At 45.8% G+C, this 22,219-nt stretch overlaps 1 protein-coding gene across 1 annotated transcript in view; it reads right to left on the bottom strand.

The window, feature by feature from the left end:
* Window positions 1–914: 914 nt before the first annotated feature.
* Window positions 915–22,219, bottom strand: part of PPP1R1B (protein phosphatase 1 regulatory inhibitor subunit 1B) — a 129,065-nt gene continuing 107,760 nt past the window's right edge. The window contains exon 7 of the mRNA XM_063959730.1: window positions 915–4,745. Coding sequence (XP_063815800.1) covers window positions 4,702–4,745 — 44 coding nt within the window. The 3' untranslated portion in view covers window positions 915–4,701. The remainder of the gene's footprint in view (window positions 4,746–22,219) is intronic.

The following is a 22,219-nucleotide window of genomic DNA, read 5'->3' as shown; positions in this document are numbered from 1 at the left end:
TGTTGAAGCCAGTAGAGTGCTACTGTGCAGTCTCCATGTTGTCTCCTTTAGGGAGGCTTCATTCCCTAACCAAGATGGCCACCTCTTGCACATGTGCAACACCATTTTAGTACCGTGTTAGAGTACCACAGGGGTACACGGACGTGTTTCACTTAGCTATGTGAGACTCTGTGATTCCACAAATGCTGTTAACAATAGAACTGCTGGTAACACATATCCTGCACCGCTACTCATACCCTGTATGCTCCACTCAATGCTGAGAGCCTGTTACATGCATAACTGTGAGTACGGCTGTACATCCAGATTACTGCTGAATAAACCACCTCACTGGTTAAGTTCTGGTCTGTTCACTGACTTTAGGGAATCTACTGGTGCGTACTGTTAATCTGCCATACCTTTGGCAACAGTACACACATATTCCAACAGAGAATTCCAGATTGGATTTTTTTTATGTCGTTTATTCAAAAGTGGAATCCTGGGTTTTCTTCCATGAAATCCCTGTCACTTAAGAAGTGTCAGATGGTGCGATCAGACACTGACATACCTTGACCTTAGATTTTTTTCTACCATTCTCATTATACTTCTGTTTTCTCTTTGGTCAATGTTCCTCTTGAATGTCCAGAGAGGTTGGCTACAGTCCCATGGACTTCACCCTTTTAATATTTGCAACTGTAGTCACAGCAACATTAAGTTGCATGTACTGGGTCTTATAGCCTTTATCTTTAACGTGCTTGTCTAGAATCTTCTTTCTGAGCTCCTCAGATAACTCTCTCCTTCTCTTTTTCTGGTCCATGTTCAGTGTGGTGCATATGATGATACCAACCAGAAGAGGGCCTACTTTTCACCATTTAAATAGGCTGCGTGACTGATTAGAAGATTGAAGATGTGTGATAATAATTCAAGGAAGCAATTAGTCTGAAATATCATTATCCAATTTATTATTTTTCTCAAATGGGTACCAACAAATCTGTCCAGTCCATTTTAGAATATATTTGGACAATAAGCAATAATTTATCTGTTTCCACAGTTGATTTACTTTATTCTATGAAATAGCAAAGGCACACAGGTAAACATGGGACAACAGCTTTTAATTGAATCACTTTTCAGGAGGAATGAAGCATTGTGAAATGAGCTTTAAGGGTACAAACAAATTTGTCCACGTCTGTAGATGATGTAACTCCACTTTCCCTTTAGGCTTCTTTTAATGGACGGACTAATATAAACAGCCTTGTGTTCTTTGTATTGCAGACACAATGCCAGAATAAACACTAAGAACAGACATATCCGGTTTAACTGCTATATCCCAGTACCAGATTATGGGCACATAGTTTATGAGCTTTAATGCTGGCACAGATACATACTGTTTTAAATAGTCATACAATGTGTAGTACGGCTGATACATTACACAAACCTACTCACTTCCAAAAGGCAACTTTAATAACCCAATGCACCCTGTAATGTAACTCATACAGTAAACCATGCAACTCTCTGAATATCCCTGCAAGTAATCAGATTTTTACTTTGTAGTCAAAGTTAGACTAATGAGAATAAAATTGGTTACTATTGATGACAGCACATGTGGGAATAAAGCTGTGTACACACTACAGTGATGTCAGCACAATATGCAGTTTCGTAACGACATATTACCTACATCGCTAAGTGTGTATTGGGGATTGCGCGGTCCCGCGGACGCTAGGTTCTATGTGCTGCACATAAAACCAAGCCTTGTCGCTAGCATCCTGTATTATGCTAATGGAGGACGAAACATGTTTGTTCAGACCTTCATTAGCATCGCCCCAGTGTGTACACACAATCTAGGGCTGACGGGGATTTGTTCGGACGTCGGAACGAATCCCCATCACTCTAGTGTGTACCCACCTTAAGATGAGTACTGTCATTTTAATTGCATTCTATAAGTTATTTTTTAGTGACAGTCTTTTGACCGATTCTATCTCTCCAGCAGCCATCTAGACTGCAAAAAAAATGACAATTAACTAAAAGCTGTGTGAAAAATGTATCAATTTTAATATTTAAATTTATGCTATAGACATTTTGTTTTTTTTATACATTTTAATTAGGATACTATTGGTCTTTAATGTGTTTACAGCCTTTTTCTGTCATTATTTCTATGGCACTCTTCATAGACAGAAGTAGTAAGGCCAACATCTACAAAATGATAGATCCTATGTCACTTGTGTTTATATTTTTATAAACTTAACACAGGCAAACAAATTCTGATTCAACCAACTTTTGTTACATTTTAGTCCTTGACATCAGAATTCATTGATCACAGGGCCTGGATATGAGTAAACGTATCCTTAAAAATAGTTGTCCACTTTTCTTTTCTTTTTTTATTCATTGAAACTTTAATGGCAAGAAAATAATTTGCCAGACACGTAGATTTTATTTTCTAACACTGCTGCAAGTTTGACAAGTTTGGACGTCCTATCTAGCCTTAGCACAGGTCATATGTTTAATACGGGATGTAATCGCGTTACCGGCGGGCGGGATCCTGGCGGTCAGGATTCTGATGCTGGAATCCTAATCGCTAGAAATGCCGACAGTCGGCATGACTTACCGGGACTATTCCCACTCGTGGGTGTCCACAACACCCATAGAGTGGGAACAGAAACTGTGGCGAGCGCAGCAAGCCCACTGCGTGGCCGGCATATCGAGCCCACAAGGGGCTTCGTTCCGCTCGCCCCCTCGCCGGCATTCCGGTGACCGGATCCCGTCGTCGGTATGCTGACCAATGGGATCCCGGCCGCCGGCATCACATACCCAACCCGTTTAATACAATATAGCTGAGTCCCTTTCATTTCACGTGTTACCTCAGCTCTTTGACTTGTTGTAATGATGCACATTCAAGTACCATATCACCAATTTATTTTTACCTTAAACTGAAGGCCGCTGGTACTTGAAGATTTGTGTAAATGCTGCCAAAGAGCTTTGTGACATATACCTTGGTGGCGACCCATTTCACTAAGCGCCTGCTGAAATGTAGACAGAAAATGGGCATGGGGAACTATGGACCTTATTCAGTAAGGATTGCAAAATTTGTAAATCGTAATCTGCCTGATTATCAAATGACTGCGCATGCGCAGCATTCGCATTGTGCACGCGCGAGGAATAGCGAGAGAAAATGCGTACACATCATGATCACAATGCAGCCGTTGTTTGACTGACAGGAAGCCGGCGTTTCTGGGCGGAAACCTGACGTTTTCTAGGTTTGTCTGTAAAAACACAGGTGTGCCCAGGCGTTTTTAAGGAGAGTCTCTCACCACTTCCAGCCTCTTGTGTCACAAGAACTGTGGATGACCTTGCCTGGCGCAGATAGGAAATATATTTTATATTCTGGTAATTGCGTATGGTTTTGCGATCAGCCCCCATAATGCGATACATTTGCAATTTCTGCAATGGCCATTTTTTTCTCTATTTCTGGGCGGCAACTATTTGATCGCAGTAACTGCGTTTTAGCAGAAACTGCAATCCTTACTGAATACGGTCCTATGTCTTTCATGCTCACTTAAAGTAACTTTGGCCCTCATTCCGAGTTGATCGCTCGCAAGGCGATTTTAGCAGAGTTACACACGCTAAGCCGCCGCCTACTGGGAGTGAATCTTAGCTTCTTAAAATTGCGAACGATGTATTCGCAATATTGCGATTACAAACTACTTAGCAGTTTCAGAGTAGCTTCAGACTTACTCGGCATCTGCGATCAGTTCACTGCTTGTCGTTCCTGGTTTGACGTCACAAACACACCCAGCGTTCGCCCAGACACTCCCCCGTTTCTCCAGCCACTCCTGCGTTTTTTCCGGAAACGGTAGCGTTTTTATCCACACGCCCATAAAACGCTGTGTTTCCGCCCAGTAACACCCATTTTCTGTCAATCACATTACGTTCTCCGGAGCGAAGAAAAAGCCGTGAGTAAAAAAACTATCTTCATAGCAAAATTACTTGGCGCAGTCGCAGTGCGAACATTGCGCATGCGTACTAAGCAGAAAAACGCTGCGATGCGATGAAATTTACCGAGCGAACAACTCGGAATGAGGGCCTTTATTTTAGTAGAAAACCGTAGGGGCAGATGTACTAAGCCACGGAGAGTGATAAAGTGGAAAGAGATAATCTACCAATCAGCACACACAGCCTGTAACATGGCAGTTAGGAGCTGATTGGCTGGTACTTTATCTCTGTCCACTTTATCTCTCTTCAAGGCTTAGTACATCTCCGTAATCATTTACAATGTGTGGTTGCTATTCCTTCTAATACACAATTTTCTACATTTGTACTGTATGGACAAAAATCTATATCATTTATGTGATGTTCTTGATGTTGCGTTGCTAGGTTTAATAACAGCTTTTGGCTTACACTATTTGTATTCAAATAAATATGACTGCAAGTTAAGGGTATATATACAGTTACAATTATGTTATGTATTTTGGATTACAGTCAATAATATCTGATATGCTCACATTCACACTTGTGACAAGCATAGATACAATTCTAGAGTTAGAAGGTTTATTGCTTAGCAAAAGCAGGTTATATGATATAAATATACAAGAATGTTTGCTCTCCGCAGCAGGATAACAGACTCTGAGATGGGTTGATGAGGAGTAGGGGGCACACTAATTTGGGGTACAGCAGTTTGGTTCCAGTTTGTAGAGAAGTAAGGCAGAATTCCATGGCTGAGACATGTAGATATCATGGATGTTCTAGAGAGGCAGGTTGCTTTTCACACAGCGTATCTGTAACAGAAATCAGGACCTGTCAGTTTTATAGTGCACCATACCCATCTTATTTTATACACTGTCGATTTATCCTTCCTGTACCACTTGTACTTCAATCTTACCTGAAATACCATTCATTATTCTCTTTTAATAACCAGCTAGTCTAACCCAGTGGTTCCTGAACTGGGTGCCCAGTACCAAATGAAATCACTTATGGTTACTGTGATAGGCAAAACCTGTGCTGGTGGCTGCCAATCATAAAATATGTAGACAAACAGAAGCACAACCCTGTCTATCATCACATAACTGACCGTAAAAGGATGACAGGTAAGCACAATTTAATTACGTTCTGAACTTTTGGTGAGTTTCTGAATAAGCCTAGGGGTGCCATGGAAAAATGCTGGTACTCTAGAGCACCCTGAAAGTTTGAAAACCACTAGTCACAAGGGGGGTACACAATAGGCGTTTTTAGCCTAAAAAATAAATAACGACGTAAATGTTGTTATCGTTTATTTTTATACTTATATCATCCGGTATGTATGGGGGCAATATTGGTGAACGATGCGCGCTCCCGCACGCCGTTCAGTGATCATCAATATTGAGCTGACCTGCGCTCACCGAGTCAATGTTGGGCTGAGCTGCATGTTCGGGAATGCCGGCGGTGACATCACTGAACGATAACATTCAGTGTGTACACACTATATCGTGAAACTCTATATCATTCAACGATATAGTCGTCTATCGCTGGCAATTCCCTGTCGCTTAGTGTGTACCCGCCTTAACCCAAGAATGGCCAAATATTAGTCACGAGGAAAAAGTCCCATATAGTTTTCATGCTTCCCCTTCTTCAGCACTAGAGCCTGGCTGTATATGATACTCCTGTCCCCATTCTATCTGCTAGTGGAACCTTTTCCTGGCATTTAGACATTATAGCTATAATATTCAGCTCTGTGCACTGCTGCTACTATTACATCCCTGGCTGGAGGTGCTAGCACCAGAAGTGCAGAAGCTGTGCAAGGTCAGTTCTAGCTATGCTAGTAGTAGTGACAGTGGTGCACACAGCTGAATGTTATGTCTGTAAGCCCCATATGTTGAGATTCCATTATAACAATTCCCATTGGGTTGTAAGGGGGTGGGGACGTATTCAATGACACTGGATATACTACAGGGCACAGCCAGATGTGTAATTTGAGCGAGTGGATGTTGGGTCATAGGCTGGTCATAATGCTTGCTTTGTTAGCCTATAGGTTGGTGTGTAATATGTTTTTCTGTTGGAATAGTTATGGGCAGTTATTGTTTTGGGAGTACTTGGCATTTAATCATTTACGACAGAGCATTGTTATTTGTAGACTCAGGAGTCTTATTTACTAAGCCTTGGATGGAGATAATGTCGCTGGAGATAAAGTACCAGCCAATCAATTCCTAACTGTCATTTTTCAAACACAGCCTGTAACATGGCAGTTAGGAGCCGATTGGCTGGTTCTTTATCTCCAGCGACTTTATCTCCATCCAAGGCTTAGTAAATAGACCCCATAGACTGATGTAATATGTTGTATAAGGAATTGAATGCAGGCTGTTTGAGATCCTGAATATTTGGGCTGTTCATTATGGGAAAGGCCATAAATATATGGACACACAGCCTAAAACATGAAAGTCAACACAGGCACAAGATGTTGGCGTTATTAATCAGTTGATGTGCTCTATTTTGCTAATAGAGAAAATAATTTGGATTTGTGATCTAGTACTTCATATTAGAGCTCTCTAAACTATCAGTGTTCACTGAATGAAAACAATATTATGGGTAGACTTTCATTCATTTGCATATAAAGCTATGAAAATATAGGTGTTTGATTAAATGATTACATAATATTTAAATATCAGGGTTAATATAATGGAAATGAGGCAATTTAACAGCCATAAATAATTCTCTCTCCATGATCTGGTTAGATTAAAACGTACAACAGTAAACTTGATTCCGTTACCGGAAAAGATAAAAAAGCTTGTTTATTTATTCAGATTTTGAGATATTACCTCAAAATTCAGTTTGTATTTAAGTTTACCATTCTCATAACCCACTTGGTGATTCTGTTACTACGGCATGGTGATTTCGTTACTTTTGACCGCCAGTCATATAACTACATCACCCCAGGTTACACAAATTGTCATACTGGGGCAGATTTATTAAGCTCGGTGAAGTGATAAAGTGGAAGGTGATAAAGGACCAGCCAATCAGATTTTAACTGCCATGTCACAGACTGGGTTTGAAAAATGACTGTTAGGAGTTGACTGGCTGGAGCGTTATCACCTTCCACTTTATCACTTCACCAAGCTTAATAAATCTGCCCCACTGTTACCAGATTTATGAAGATGTATCCCCAGGATGTCCCCATCTTGCAATACAATTGTGAAAATCTACAGTTAATTCTGGAAGCTGAATTTATCAATTTTGTGTGCACACACATAGTAACGTATCATGAATGGTGATTCTGTAACGGACTTTGAAAGTTGGCTGATTTATTAAGGATAACTTACACAGGATAGCACTTAAGGTATTTTTATAGTATTTTATATGGGGTTTATTGTGGGCTGTTGGGTTGTGATGATTTGTTCACATTAGTGGTGGCAGTTATATGATGAATAGAGTTTATCACTGTAATAAGGTGATTCCGTTACCTGTGGAATTGACCCTCTCTAATTTTTCCCGTAGTTTTCTTTTTTTTGTAACTTTTGATACTTGTCCAGCAATGTGCAATGCTCTTTGAGTGCACTTATTTAAGTGCTCATATGAAAAATTGACACTCAGCCAGCTGATGGTGTTGCACATGATCCGCTGCTGCATCTTAGGACGCAGTAGTGGTCCACACATGCATGCAGGAGGCATCTACCTATACCAGACTCCTCCGGCTGCATTACCATATTTTTATTTAAACTCTTTTTCTCTTATGCCCTAGGGGATACTGGGAATCCATTTAGTACCATGGAGTATAGAGGGGTCCACTAGGAGCCATGGGCACTTTAAGAAATTTATAGTGTGTGCTGGCTCCTCCCTCTATGCCCCTCCCACCTGACTCAGTTTGGAAAACGTGCCGGTCACGTTTCTGGAAGCTCCTGAAGAGTTTTCTGCATTTATTTTCTCTGTTTGTTATTTTCAGGCAGGACTGGATGGCACCAGCCTGCCTGCTTCATGGGACTTAGAGGGGGGGAACGGCCCAACCTCCCAAAGGGTTAATGGTCCCATTCCCCGCTGACAGGACATAGCTCCTGAGGGAACAATTCGCAAGCTCCACCACGGCGAGCGTACATTCCTGCAGCACGCCGCCACCCCTAACATAGACAGAAGAAAGAAGAGTGGTGAGTACTAAGCTGACGTCCCGACTAGCGGGCCACCGGCCATTATGGTGGCAGGCAGGGGTTAAAGTGAGCCGGAACGGAGCGGAACTGCGTTCCGTCAGTTCCACCAGGAGACGGAACGCAGTTCCGCCTCCCCCGGCTCACCTAACCCGATGTCCCGGGCGGCGCTGCAGGGAGATGCCGGGCGCCCGCTGAGATCGCGTTACCAGCGGGCGCCCGTCTCCCTCTCCGCAGCGGCAGCCGGAGCTCAGTACTGAGCTCCGGCTTCCGGCTCTGTCAGTGCGCGCTATGGGAGAGACGTCATGACGTCTCTCCCATAGTGCCGAGGAGCGGGCGGCGAGAGAGGACTGCGGCGGGAGCGGGGCTTGGTAAGTATGGTGCTCCCCCCCCCCCTCCTATATGTGTACCACTAGCGGTGTTTCTACTGGGGGCTAGTTACTGGGGGGCTTTTACTACTGGGGGGCTTTACTACTGGGGCAAACTACAGAGGGGCAAAACTACTGGGGGGCTTTACTACTGGGGCAAACTACAGAGGGGCAAACTACTGGGGGGGCTTTTACTACTGGGGCAAACTACAGAGGGGCAAACTACTGGGGGGCTTTAGTACTGGGGGCAAACTACTGGGGGGCTTTACTGCTGGGGCAAACTACAAGGGGCAAACTACTGGGAGCATTACTACAAGGGGGCAAGCTACAAAGGGGCAAACTACTGGCAGCATTACTACTGGGGGCTAAACTACAAGGGGCATAATTACAGGAGCTAAACTACTGGGGGTATAACTTCAAGGGGGCAAACTACTGGGGACATTACTAACTTTGGCAAACTACATGGGGGCTAAACTACAGGGGCTAAACAACTGGGGGCACAACTGCAGGGGGCATTACCACTGGGGGATAAACTACATGGGGCAAACTACATGAGGGCAAAACTACTGGGGGCATTACCACTCAGAGGCTAAACTAAAGGGGGGGGGGGGAGTAAATTGCTGGGGTCATAACTGCAGGGGCATTACCAGTATGGGCATGACTACTGGGGCTAAACGACTAGGGGCAATACTACACAGGGGCATTACCATTAAGGGCATTACTGATGGGGTGCACAGCTAATGAGGGCATTGTAAAGGGGGCACTTCATAAGGGGCACTACTGTTGGGGGCATTGCATAAGGGGCACTACTACTGTGGGCATTGTATAAGGGGTGCTACTGCTGGGGGCATTACTGTATGGGCCGTCAAAGAAGCTGTGTTCCCGGTCCGCCCTCCGTCGCTCCACCCCTACCATCGCCGCCGCACTGGAAGCCCAGGTTCCAGACTCCCAGCTGCAGCGGATCTGGGACCAGGCCGGCTTTATTATCCCTGCCGCTGCATCGAGCTCCTGTGACCGCGGCGCTACTAGTTCAAATCTGTCGCTGATTGGCTGCCGGTCCGCAGCAGTTTTGAAATATTAGCGCCGTGGTCACAGGAGCTCGATGCGGCGGCAGGGATAATAAAGCCAGCCTGGTTCCAGATCCACTGCAGCCGCCCTCAGCCTCTTCTGCCGCCCCGCCCTCGGACCTCTGCGCACCCACAGCCTCCTCCTCCGCACTATCTCCGAGGCCCACAGCCTCCTCCACGTCACGCCTACCACAGCCTACTCATCCACAGCACCGCAGACCACCGCCGCTGCTAAACAGGTAATCTAACCTGCTGCCTTTCTCTCTCCCTAGTCCCTACTGTATTCCCTTGCTGTCACTTTCCATGTCCCTGCTGTCACTTTCCATGTCCCTGCTGTCACTCTCCCTTTCACTCTGTCACTCTATAATGTGAATTTCGGCTCATACCGTGTGCTATAATGTGAATTTCGGCTCATACCGTGTGCTATAATGTGAATTTCGGCTCATACCGTGTGCTATAATGTGAATTTCGGCTCATACCGTGTGGTGTAATGTGAATTTCGGCTCATACCGTGTGCTATAATGTGAATTTCGGCTCATACTGTGTGGTGTAATGTGAATTTCGGCTCATACCGTGTGGTGTAATGTGAATTTGGCTCATACTGTGTGGTGTAATGTGAATTTGGCTCATACTGTGTGGTGGAATGTGAATTTGGCTCATACTGTGTGGTGTAATATGAATGTGGCTCATACTGTGTGGTATAAATGTGAATTTCGGCTCATACTGTGAGGTATAATGTGAAAGGGGTCCTACTATTGTGGTGCATAATGTGTATAAGGGGTATATGGTGTGGTAAACTACACTGAAGGGCACGCCCCCTTTTGCGTGGCCATGCCCCCTTGTCAGGAGTGCGCGTGCCGAAGGCGCGCACATAATTGCACCCTTCACTTTTCCATACCCCCACTTCAAAATTTCCACTTGGGTACTACTACTGTGGGCATTATTACTATTGTGTGACCAAGCCCTTTCTTTTTTGTGGCCACACTCCCTTTTTGCTGCGCGCGCCGTAGGCGGCGCAATACCTTTATTACATGGGCACCGTGGGGAGGGGGTTGAGTTCCACCACCTCTCTAGGACCACTTTAAGCACCGGTGGCAGGAGAATACGGAGATGCACGGCTTCTTCATGGGGCGGCTGAGTCTCCAGACTTAGTACACAGTGAGGACGCACGGCTTCTAACGGAGTGCACTGAGTCTCAGTACACTTTGGGGGTCATTCCGAGTTGTTCACTCGGTAAATTTCTTCGCATCGCAGCGATTTTCCGCTTAGTGCGCATGCACAATGTCCGCACTGCGACTGCGCCAAGTAAATTTGCTATGCAGTTAGGAATTTTACTCACGTTTTTTTCCTCGTTCTGGTGATCGTAATGTGATTGACAGGAAGTGGGTGTTTCTGGGCGGAAACTGGCCGTTTTATGGGTGTGTGTGAAAAAACGATACCGTTTCTGGGAAAAACGCGGGAGTGGCTGGAGAAACGGAGGAGTGTCTGGGCGAACGCTGGGTGTGTTTGTGACGTCAAACCAGGAACGACAAGCACTGAACTGATCGCAGATGCCGAGTAAGTCTCGAGTTACTCAGCAACTGCACAGAGATGTCTTATCGCAATATTGCAAATCTTTCGTTCGCAATTTTGATAAGCTAAGATTCACTCCCAGTAGGCGGCGGCTTAGCGTGTGCAAAGCTGCTAAAAGCAGCTTGCGAGCGAACAACTCGGAATGACCCCCTTTATGTGTACACAGTACCTCGACTGGCATTACAGACTTAAAAGGGGACTGACTCCATTTTAGGCACAAAAATCACCTCAGCCAGTATAAAAAAGAGCGGGAAGACTGCGCGCCATTGCAGGGGTGGGGCTTCACTATGAGCAGATCCAGCAGCTCACAGGCGCCATTTTACAGACTGCATCATCATATACGCTGATGCGCAGCTCCTCCGGAAAGCCTCCAGTTTACCTCAGCGGTACCAGGGGGTTATAGCAGGGAGGGCGCATTATATAGTCTACTGAACCCCCAATTAGGGTACTTAGGGGGACATGTACTAAGCAGTGATGAAAGCGGAGAAGTGAGCCAGTGGAGAAGCTGCCCATGGCAACCAATCAGCTGCTCTGCATACTTTTATAGTATGCAAATTATAAATGTTACGGCAATGCTGATTGGTTGCCATGGCTCACTTCTCCACTGTTATCACTGCTTAGTACATGCCCCCCGTTATTTCCCCACATGCTGGTACTTGTGGTTCTCCAAGTACCAGCAAATGGGGGAGGCTTGCTGGGACTTGTAGTTCTAAAACAAAAGACAATATTCTTTTTTTACACACAAAAAGGCTATCAGCCCCCCATCCACCGCCCAGGGATGGGGGAGACAGCCTCGGGCTTCACCCCTGGCCCTTGGGTGCCTGGAGGGGGGTACCGCTTGATTTAAGGGGTCCCCACTCCCCCAGCCAGGGGTGACTAGTTGGGGGGGTAATGTCACGGCCGCAAGGACCAGTATTAAAGTGTCCCCCGGCTGTGGCATTATCTTATTGGCTAGTGGAGCCCGGTGCTGGTTTCAAAAATATGGGGGACCCCTACATTTTTTGTCACCTGTATTTTAGGAACCAGGGCTGGCCCAAGAGCCCGGTGCTGGTTGTCTGAATACGGGGGGACCCCAGTTAATTTCCCCCCGGTATTTAAACTACCAGGACCGGCTCAAAGAGCCCGAGGCTGGTTATGCATAGGAGGGGGGACCCCACGCAATATTTTTAACACTTTTAACTCTTTTAATACTGTACACAATAAAGCCCAGCACGGCTCTCACTGATCCGGCTGGGCTTCATTGTGTTATGTCCGGCAATGGCCCTCATTCCGAGTTGATTGCTCGCTAGCTGCTTTTAGCAGCAGTGCACAAGCTAAGCTGCCGCCCTCTGGGAGTGTATCTTAGCTTAGCAGAAGTGCGAATGAAAGGTTAGCAGAACAGTGCTGAAATTTTTTCAAGCAGTTTCAGAGTAGCTGCAGACCTTGCGATCACTTCAGTCTGTTTAGTTCCTGCTTTGACGTCACAAACACGCCCTGCGTTCGGCCAGCCACTCCCCCGTTTCCCCAGGCACGCCTGCATTTTAACCTGACACACCTGCGTTTTTTAGCACACTCCCGGAAAACGGTCAGTTACCACCCAGAAACACCCACTTCCTGTCAATCACTCACCGATCAGCAGAGCGACTGAAAAGCGTCGCTCGACCTTGTGTAAAACTGCATAGTTTTTTGTGAAAGTACTTTGCGCGTGCGCACTGCGGCCCATACGCATGCACAGAAATGCTGATTTTTAGCCTGATCGCTGCGCTGTGAACAACGGCAGATAGCGATCAACTCGGAATGACCCCCATGTTTTACTCATCACTCCCGTAAAACACTCCCCGACAATAAGAATAACATCGACATTGGAAAATACGAAAAAGCAAAGCTCGGCAGCTTAGTAAAATTCCCGAAAATTATTTAAAAAAGTTGCAGAAAAATACGACCGACAAAACTGAGTTCAAACTCCCACCAATTCGTCAGAAACATGAATCTTTGTAAATATACCCCTATGACTGAGTTTATGCAAAAGGCCCCAGTACTCAGACCAGCGTCTCAGTCCTCTGCCGTTTGGTCACAAAAACGTACTTTAGCCCAGATCCTGCATTCTGACTCTGATCAAGAAGGATCAGAAATGGAGGAAGGTGAGGTGGACATGGCGGTATGGGAGGGTACTCTGTTGTAGGGAGTTGAAGCGCTCATAGACGCTATCAGGGAAGTCCTCAATATTCCTGACAAGGTGACTGAGGAGAGTGAGGAATCTTGCTTTAATGTACAGAAAAAAATCCTCAGCTACTTTTCCTGTGTCAAAAGAACTAAATACCCTGTTTGAACAACCGTGGGTTAATCGAGAAAAAAAGTTCCAGATCCCTAAGCGTTACTGTCAACTTTTCCCTTTCCCCCTGAGGATAGGAAAAAATGGGAAAGACCTACTCAGGACCCAACTTACAGTCCTTTCGGACTGTGAAGTTTCAGGGCAGAGCCAGAGGATCCTCTACCGCCGCTAGAGGTGCTAGAGGGAAATCACGCAAGCCAACCACTGTTGGTTCTCAGGAACAGAGCTCCAGCTCTGTTGCCTCAAAGCATTCCACATGACGGGGGGCCCACATGCCTGGGAGAAAGGCAGGTGGGAGCCCGGCTAAAATTCTTCAGTCAAGCCTGCACAAGGTCTTGCCAGTACCCCTGGGTCCTAGACCTTATTTCCCAGGGCTACAGGCTGGAGTTCCAGGATCTCCCACCTCACAGATTCTTCAAATCAGGCTTACCAGCTTCACAGGAAGCAAGAATAACCTTACAAGAAGCTATTCAAAAACTCAGGTCATTGTTCCAGTTCCAACTCATCTACAAAACAGGGGATACTATTCCAGCTTGTTTGTAGTACCGAAACTGGACGGTTCGGTCAGACCAATTCTGAATCTCAAGTCATTGGGGTCGATTCTATTCGGCAACTTAAGAATAGCGCCGGGAATTAGCTCCCGACGCTATTCAATTCAGCTCCAGTTAAGTCGGCGATGTCCCGTTCTCGCCGACTTAACAGGTAGTTTTGTCGGGAGAACGGGCATTCTCCGACTTAACTACCCGCGGCGATGCTGATTCCCGACAGAATCAGCCTCGCGCCGGCCGCGCGGCAGCACTTTTGTCGGGTTTCTTCTCTCATCCCCCGGGGATGAGAGAAGAATTCCCGACAATTGCGGGTCACTAGCAGCTGAATTGAATAGCGTCGGGAGCTAATTCCCGGCGCTATTCTTAAGTTGCCGAATAGAATCGACCCCATTGAATCCGTACTTATGGGTATTCAAGTTCAAAATGGAGTCTCTGAGAGCGGTGATCTCAGGTCTGGAAGAGGGGTAGTTCCTTATGTCTCTGAATATCAAGGATGCGTACCTTCACATTCCGATCTGGCCGCCTCACCAGGCTTACCTGCGGTTTGCACTGCAGGACTGTCACTACCAGTTTACTCCGAAAACAAGGAGTGAACAGGGAACAGTTGTTGTGAACATTGGTCTCACAACCACATTACTCCTGGATCATGGGTGGATTTTGAACCTGCCAAAATCTGCAAATGGGAATGATTCTGGACACAGGGTCTCAGAAAGTGTTCCTTCCCTTGGAAAAGGCAATGGTAATCCAGTCTATGGTGTGGGCTGGCTTGAACCCAAACCGAATCTCAGTACATCAGTGCATCCGTCTTCTGGGAAAGTTGGTGTCCTCTTAAGAGGCAATTCAGTACGGAAGGTTTCATGCAAGGCCCTTCCAGCTGGATCTTTTTGACAAATGGTCCAGATCGCATCTACACATGCATCAGATGATTCGTCTGTCGCCGAAGGCCAGGATTTCCCTCCTGTGGTGGTTACAAACTTCTCACCTGGTGAAGGGTCGACGGTTCGGGATTCAAAATTGGATTCTGTTAACCACTGACGCAAGCCTCAGAGGTTGGGGAGCGGTCACCCAGGGGGTACAATTCCAAGGAAGATAGTCAAGTCTGGAAGCCACATTCCCATAACATCCTGGAGCTCAGGGCAAACTACAATGCCCTTCTGCAGGCCTCTTATCTTCTTCAGAATCAGGTCATTCAAGTTCAGTTGGACAATGTGATGGCGGTGACGTACATAAACCGACATGGCGGAACAAAAAAGCAGAGTTGCAATGTCAGCGGTGTCAAGAATTCTCCTCTGGGCTGAAAAACACGCGGTGGCGTTTTCGACAATCTTCATTTCCGGGAGTAAACAATTGGGAAGCAGAGAATGGGGCCTCCACCCGGAGGTGTTCCAGCGCCTAACATATCGGTGGGGTTGTCCACAAATCGACATGATGGCCTATCGTCTCAACAAGAATCTCAAGCGGTACTGTTCCAGGTCGATGGACCCACAGGCTGTAGCTGTCGACGCACTAACAACTACGTGGGTATACCAACTGGTATACTTGTTTCCACCGATTCCTCTGATCCCAAGGGTTCTCAAAAGAATAAGAAGGGAAAGAGTTCATGTAATCCTGACTGCTCCGGACTGGCCGAGAAGGGCCTGGTATGTGGACCTTCTAGAGATGCGAAGTGAAGATCCGTGGCCTCTGCCTCTTCGAGAGGATCTTCTGCAACAGGGCCCATTTGTCTATCAAGACTTACCGCGGCTACGTTTGACGGCATGGAAGTTGAGAGGCTGATTCTAGCCCGGAAAGGGATTCCCGACAAGGTCCTCCCGACTATGATCCAAGCCAGGAAGGGGGTAACGTCGAAACATTACCATCGTATCTGGAAGAAATATGTCTCTTGGTGTGAAAGTAGATGATATTCTGTGGTGGAATTTCATCTGTGACATTTCCTGCTGTACCTGCAGTCGGGTTTGGATGTGGGCCTACACCTAGGCTCCTTAAAGGTTCAGATTTCGGCCTTGTCGATTTTCTTTCAGAAACAATTGGCTTCTTGACGGGCATCCTTCATATCCAACCACCCTTTGTACCTCCCACGGCACCTTGGGTTCTCCAGTTGGTTCTACGGTTCCTCCAATTGGACTAGTTTGAACCGTTACTGGAGGTGGAAGAAAAATATCTTACATGGAAAACTGTCACGCTGTTGGCCTTGGCAAGGCGCGTCTCGGAACTGGGGGTGTTGTTGCACAAGAGTCCCTACTTGATTTTCCACGAGGACAGAGCTGAACTCAGGACTAGTCAGCAATTCCTTCCTAAGGTGGTGTCGCCATTTCACATCAGCCAGACGATCGTGGTTCCGGTTGTTACTGACACCTCTACTGTTTCAAAGTCCTTGGATGTGGTGCGGGCTTTGAAGATATATGTGAAGAGAATGGCTTGTACCAGGAAATCGGATTCACTGTTCGTTCTTTATGATGCCAACAAGATTGGGTGTCCTGCTTCAAAGCAGTCAATTGCAAGATGGATCAAGCTTACTAACCAACATGCTTATTCTACGGCAGGTTTGGCCCACCCTACTAAGTCAGTGGGCTCCTCCGTGGCGGCTGCCCGGGGGGTCCTGGCATTACAGCTATGCCGAGCAGCTACTTGGTCGGGTTCGAACACGTTTACAAAGGTTTACAAAGGTTTACAAGTTCGATACCTTTGCCTCTGAGGACCTTCAGTTTGGTCAATCAGTTCTACAGGAACCTCAGCACTCTCCCACCCAGATTGGGAGCTTTGTTACTTCCCCATGGTACTAAATGGAATCCCAGTATCCCCTAGGACATAAGAGAAAACAGGATTTTAATTACCTACCGGTAAATCCTTTTTTTGTAGTCCGTAGGGGACACTGGGCGCCCGCCCGGTGCTTCGTTCTTCCTGCTAAGTTACTTGTTAACTGTTGTTTGGTTCAGCTGTTGCACTTCTTGTTTTCACGTTCTGGTTAGCATGGCTATCCTCTTGTTATGGGTGTGCTGGTTCGAAATCTCACCTCTGTTCTTATCTTTCTTCTCTCAAAGTATGTCCGTCTCCTCCGGACACAGGGGGTCATTCCGACCTGATCGCACGCTAGCTATTTCTGCAGCGCTGCAATCAGGTCAAAACTCGGCAAAACTGCGCAGGCGCATGCACCGCATAACACAGGTGCGTTGTACGGGTACAAAGCGGATCGTGCTGGGTGATGGATTTTACGAATAATCTATTCGCACAGCCGATCGCAAGACGATTGATAGGAAGAAGGCGTTTATGGGTGTCAACTGACCGTTTTCTGGGAGTGGTTGGAAAAATGCAGGCGTGTCCAAGCATTTGCAGGGCGGGTGTCTGACGTCAGAGTCGGGACCGGACAGGTTGAAGTGATCGCAGTGGCTGAGTAAGTTCAGACCTATTCAGAAACTGCACAAAACTTTTTTGTACCACTCGGATGCACAAGCGATCGCACACATGCAAAGCGAAAATACACTCCCTAATAAGCGGCGACTATCTGATTGCAGCGCTGCAAAAAATAGCTAGCGAGCGATCAACTCGGAATGACCCCCACAGTTTCCTAGACTGAGTCAGGTGGGAGGGGCATAGAGGGAGGAGCCAGCACACACTATAAATTTCTTAAAGTGCCCATGGCTCATAGTGGACCCGTTTATACCCCATGGTACTAAATGGATTCCCAGTATCCCCTACGGACTACGAGAGAAGGATTTACCGGTAGGTAATTAAAATCCTATTTTTAAAATTTTATTATCAAAATTCCTTTAAAGACCACTAAACAATACATTTAATATACATTGTTTCCAATCCTCCATTTCTTAATATACGAGGCTTGTTTAATAAGTAAGGTGACAGGACCTCTCACAGTTGTAATGTTCTCTATTTCATTCTAATTATTCACCAGGCCAGAGCAGGTAGACTACTGCTTCCACTCACGCCCATTAGACTGAGCCTCATATCAGTCATACTGTCCCAACATCAGGTGTTAGATGGCAAGGCTGAAGGAAACATGGGCAAACATTGAGGTCCATAGCGTATCAGATTTCGGCTTCTAAATGGCACATCAGCGGCTGAATTTAATTGCCAACATTTCGAGGTGTGTAGTGATATTGTTATGTCACGGATACAGGCTGGGATTTGGTGCACTGAAGACCATGTATGGTAAACAATCTACTGTTATTATATAGTCTATCGGTCGACAACATAACACAAAGGGGCTGACTAGATGGTCCAAGTGGTTCTTATCTGCCATCACATTCTATGTTTCTATGAAACACATGGTCAATGTGGATTAGGCTGACAGGGTCAAAAGGTCTACATGTAGTAGACATTACAAAAGGTCTACAGGTAAAAGGTGACATTACAAAAGGTCGACAGGTACAAAAGGTCCACAGGATCAAAAAGTCAACATTGAAATTGTCGACACAAAAAAGGTTGTCGCAAGTTTTTTTGGAGAGGGTTTTGGTGTTATTTTATACTTTTCATCACCTGTGACCCCAATTAGTGGTAACATAGACCCTTGCAGCCTCGCTTCACTCGCCATGCTTTGGGAAGGGTTACTATTCCCAAATGTGGATGCTTCCATGAGTGTGTAGAACCGGGAGAGCGGGTGTAAAACATCGCAGCCATACACAGTCAGACCTATGCAGAGGTGCGGGCGCCGTGGTCATTATGAGAAAGCTGAAACCACTGAGACAGATCCAGGGAAAGAGCGGAATAACCTGTGAGGTTCGGAGTAACAGAGACTGTTTGCAGGCGGGTGAACCCTATTATACTGTACATTGTCAAACACATACTACTCATGACCATATGGAAAAAAGGGGTGCTACCAGACCTTTAATTGTGAATCACACAGAGTAACCACTGTTTAAATACAGTGTGAACCAGTACAGAGGAGGTCATTCCGAGTTGATCGCTCGCTAGCAGTTTGTAGCAGCTGTGCAAACGCTATGCCGCCGCCTACTGGGAGTGTATTTTAGCTTAGCAGAAGTGCGAACGAATGTATCGCAGAGTGGCTACAAAGTTTTTTTGTGCAGTTTCAGAGTAGCTCAAAACCTACTCAGCACTTGCGATCACTTCAGACTGTTCAGTTCCTGTTTTGGCGTTCGCCCAGCCACACCTGCGTTTTTCCTGGCATGCCTGCGTTTTTCAGAACACCCCCTGAAAACAGTCAGTTGACACCCAGAAACGCCCACTTCATGTCAATCACTCTGTGGCCACCAGTGCGACTGAAATGCTTCGCTAGACCCTGTGCAAAACTACATAGTTCGTTGTGCTTGTACGACACGCGTGCGCATTGCGCCGCATAAGCATGTGCAGAACTGCCGTTTTTTTGCCTGATCGCTGCGCTGTGAACAAATGCAGCTAGCGATCAACTCGGAATGACCACCAGAGGCAAGACTTGTGAGAAGAATTTTGTAGAAACACTGAGTTGCTTAAGAGAGTAAAAGACTGAGTTATTCATTTTCAAGAGATAACTACTACAGAGACAGTTGCTTGTTAGAGACTCTAAGACACGTTCATTACCTACATCCTTATGTAACAATGGAATACAGAGACATTTACTAACTTGAACTGACGATAAATCTTTTGTCTAAAAGTCTGGTTATACCACAGTCCCCCCATTGCGATACTGTTGCTTGTTGGATCGATGAGCTCCTACATATATGGCCAGTGAAGATTGGGACATTTTTGAGTAATAGGGATTTTTAGAAAAGTAGCACTTGGTATTGAAAATTTTATTCTTAATCACCTTCACTGTTTTCTTGTCATATCATTTTTCTCAGAATGTGTATATTTCTGTGCTTAGATTGACTGAAACCATTGAATTATTGAGTGTCCCAGTGTATTGTGAGCTGTAGCTAAATGTTATTTTTTTGTAATCTTCAATCTTTGTAATAATTTTTTCCATTTTCATTATTGTGATTATCATATTCTTGCCGTAAACTAATTACCATCTGTAATACAGAAGTCTTTGCGGCCTAAAAAAGAAAGTTCCAGTTGGAGAGTGCTGTTATTGAATTGCTGTTGCGTATCAATCTATCCTATCTCTCTGCATGTGATACAATGAACAAGGTAGGGGGGGAAACATCGTAGGGAAAGGGTCTATCACCTAGCTACCGAACAGCTGTGATACCTCTTTCAACCACTTAGACACCTGCCAACCCCGGTGTGAAACACCTGAACTTTGCATCTCCTGGTATACAAACTGGAACAGGTATGGATATTTCAACCAGTTTAACCATATATGCACTTAATCCAGCCAGAGATAGTCTTGCACAGAGGAGGAGCGGGGAAAGGGGGGGGGGGGGGAACGAGGTAGTGCATATATTTTATAGTGGTGAAAATGAGTTAATTTGAGTTTAATATACTTAACTGAATGTGGGATAACATAACAACATCCAGATATACTAAATGCCAGCAGTACAAATCTGCAGTAAATTGCAAAATAAAATGACAGATGAAAACAGAAACACCAACATTGCATAACCTGGAATATACTTTGGCAAAAACACTGATAGTGATAACATTTACTGTTATTCTTGCTGCTCTGAGCTGCATAAAACTCTCTGACTAAAGTCCACATACTCATACTATGGGCAAAGTATATTGACCATGCATCATCTGTCTGAGTCTTGCAAAAAAAAGCCACCTACCAGTGCAGTGAATCAAGCAGTTTACACCGTGGTACAGAACAGCACTACCCAGGCTGCAAGAGGGGAAGCCTGGTTGTTGTAGTGCGCTGGGGATCAGGGGGTATAGATCGCAGTTCCACCAACAGTAAAATAGTTAAAGTTATTGCACATGTATGTAAAATAAAATAAAAGTGTATTAATATATATTGCTGTAAAGCACTGCAGATGTATTGGTATATAAGCCAGATGCAGGGTTCTAGGTACTGGTATATTTATAATGGGTGTAGTGTGTGCAATGCACATGGGCCTCCGGGGTCCAGGGGGATCGGTATGTGATATCCCAACATTTGGCGTTGCAGAAATCACCAGGAAAATGGCTCTGGGCCATTTTCCAGTGTTTTGTGCATGCGCAGTAAGGAAATCACTGGGAAAATGGGCATACGCACTAGACTCTGAGATAGCACTAGGGTCGCGAAGTGACCCTAGTGTCCAGAGCTACGGCGTTGCAGGGTAGAGAGGAGGGGGCCCTGTCGGAGTAAGCATATAGGCCTCCTCCTCTCTAGATGAGCCCCTGCCTCTAGGCACAAAGTATTATATACTGGAAAAGTATGCAATTTATATATTTTAAAGTTAAAATGCACTTTCCTCTTCCCTTGTGGTCTAGGAGGATCTGGAGCCCTTCGTAGTCCCGGGCACAGAGGAGTAATTCCATACTGTCCATAAGGTACAATGTTAAATGTATGCATGCACAAGATAAGCATACCACATGCACTTGGCTTGATTGGTTAAAGGTTCCAGGGCGGATTTACACCCTGTGTTATTGTATATTGGATCAGGATAAAAGAAGGACCTTTATGCTCTGAATGTGTGTATCCTTTTGTACATCAAGGATTGTACAACTGTATGTTGTGATTTGTACCAAGCACCTTTAACGACAGGACTTAGGGGGTCATTCAGACCTGATCGCTCGCTAGCTGGTTTTTGCAGTCCTGCGTTCGCATAGTCGCCACCCACTGGGGAGTGTATTTTAGCTGTGCAAGTGTGCGATCGCATGTACAGCCGAGCGGTACAAAATCTTTGTGCAGTTTCTGAGTTGCCCAGAACTTACTCAGCCGCTGCGATCACTTCAGCCTGTCCATGGCCGGAATTTACATCAGACACCCACCCTGCAAACGCTTGGACTCGCCTGCGTTTTTCCAACCACTCCCAGAAAACGGTCAGTTGCCACCCACAAATGCCTTCTTCCAGTCAATCTCCTTGCGATCGGCTGTGCGAATGGATTCTTCATAAAACCCATTGCACAGCAACGATCCGCTTTGTACCTGTATGACATGCCTGCGCATTGCAGTGCATATGTATGCACAGTTCTGACCTGATCGCAGCGCTGCTAAAAACGCTAGCGGGCGATAAGGTCTAAATGACCCCCTATGTCTTTTTAAAAACTTATGAGCAAAATCCTTTAAGACGACTCATCTGCTGTAACCTGTGACCACCTGAATAGCGCAAATGCTATTCCGTTTTCCCTTTGATCTGTATTGAGCCCAGTGTCTCCAAGCTCAAGCCCTTTGCCAGCTGCTCAGTGCAGACTGGCTGGTCTATAGTGAAGGACCTGTGGGAATTAACCAACCCTACCCACTAAG

This window comes from Pseudophryne corroboree, chromosome 3 (genome assembly GCF_028390025.1).
Source record: "Pseudophryne corroboree isolate aPseCor3 chromosome 3, aPseCor3.hap2, whole genome shotgun sequence".
NCBI lineage: Eukaryota > Metazoa > Chordata > Amphibia > Anura > Myobatrachidae > Pseudophryne > Pseudophryne corroboree.
Note: the sequence above shows the minus strand (reverse complement) of the source record. Positions and strands in the feature narration are given on the sequence as shown.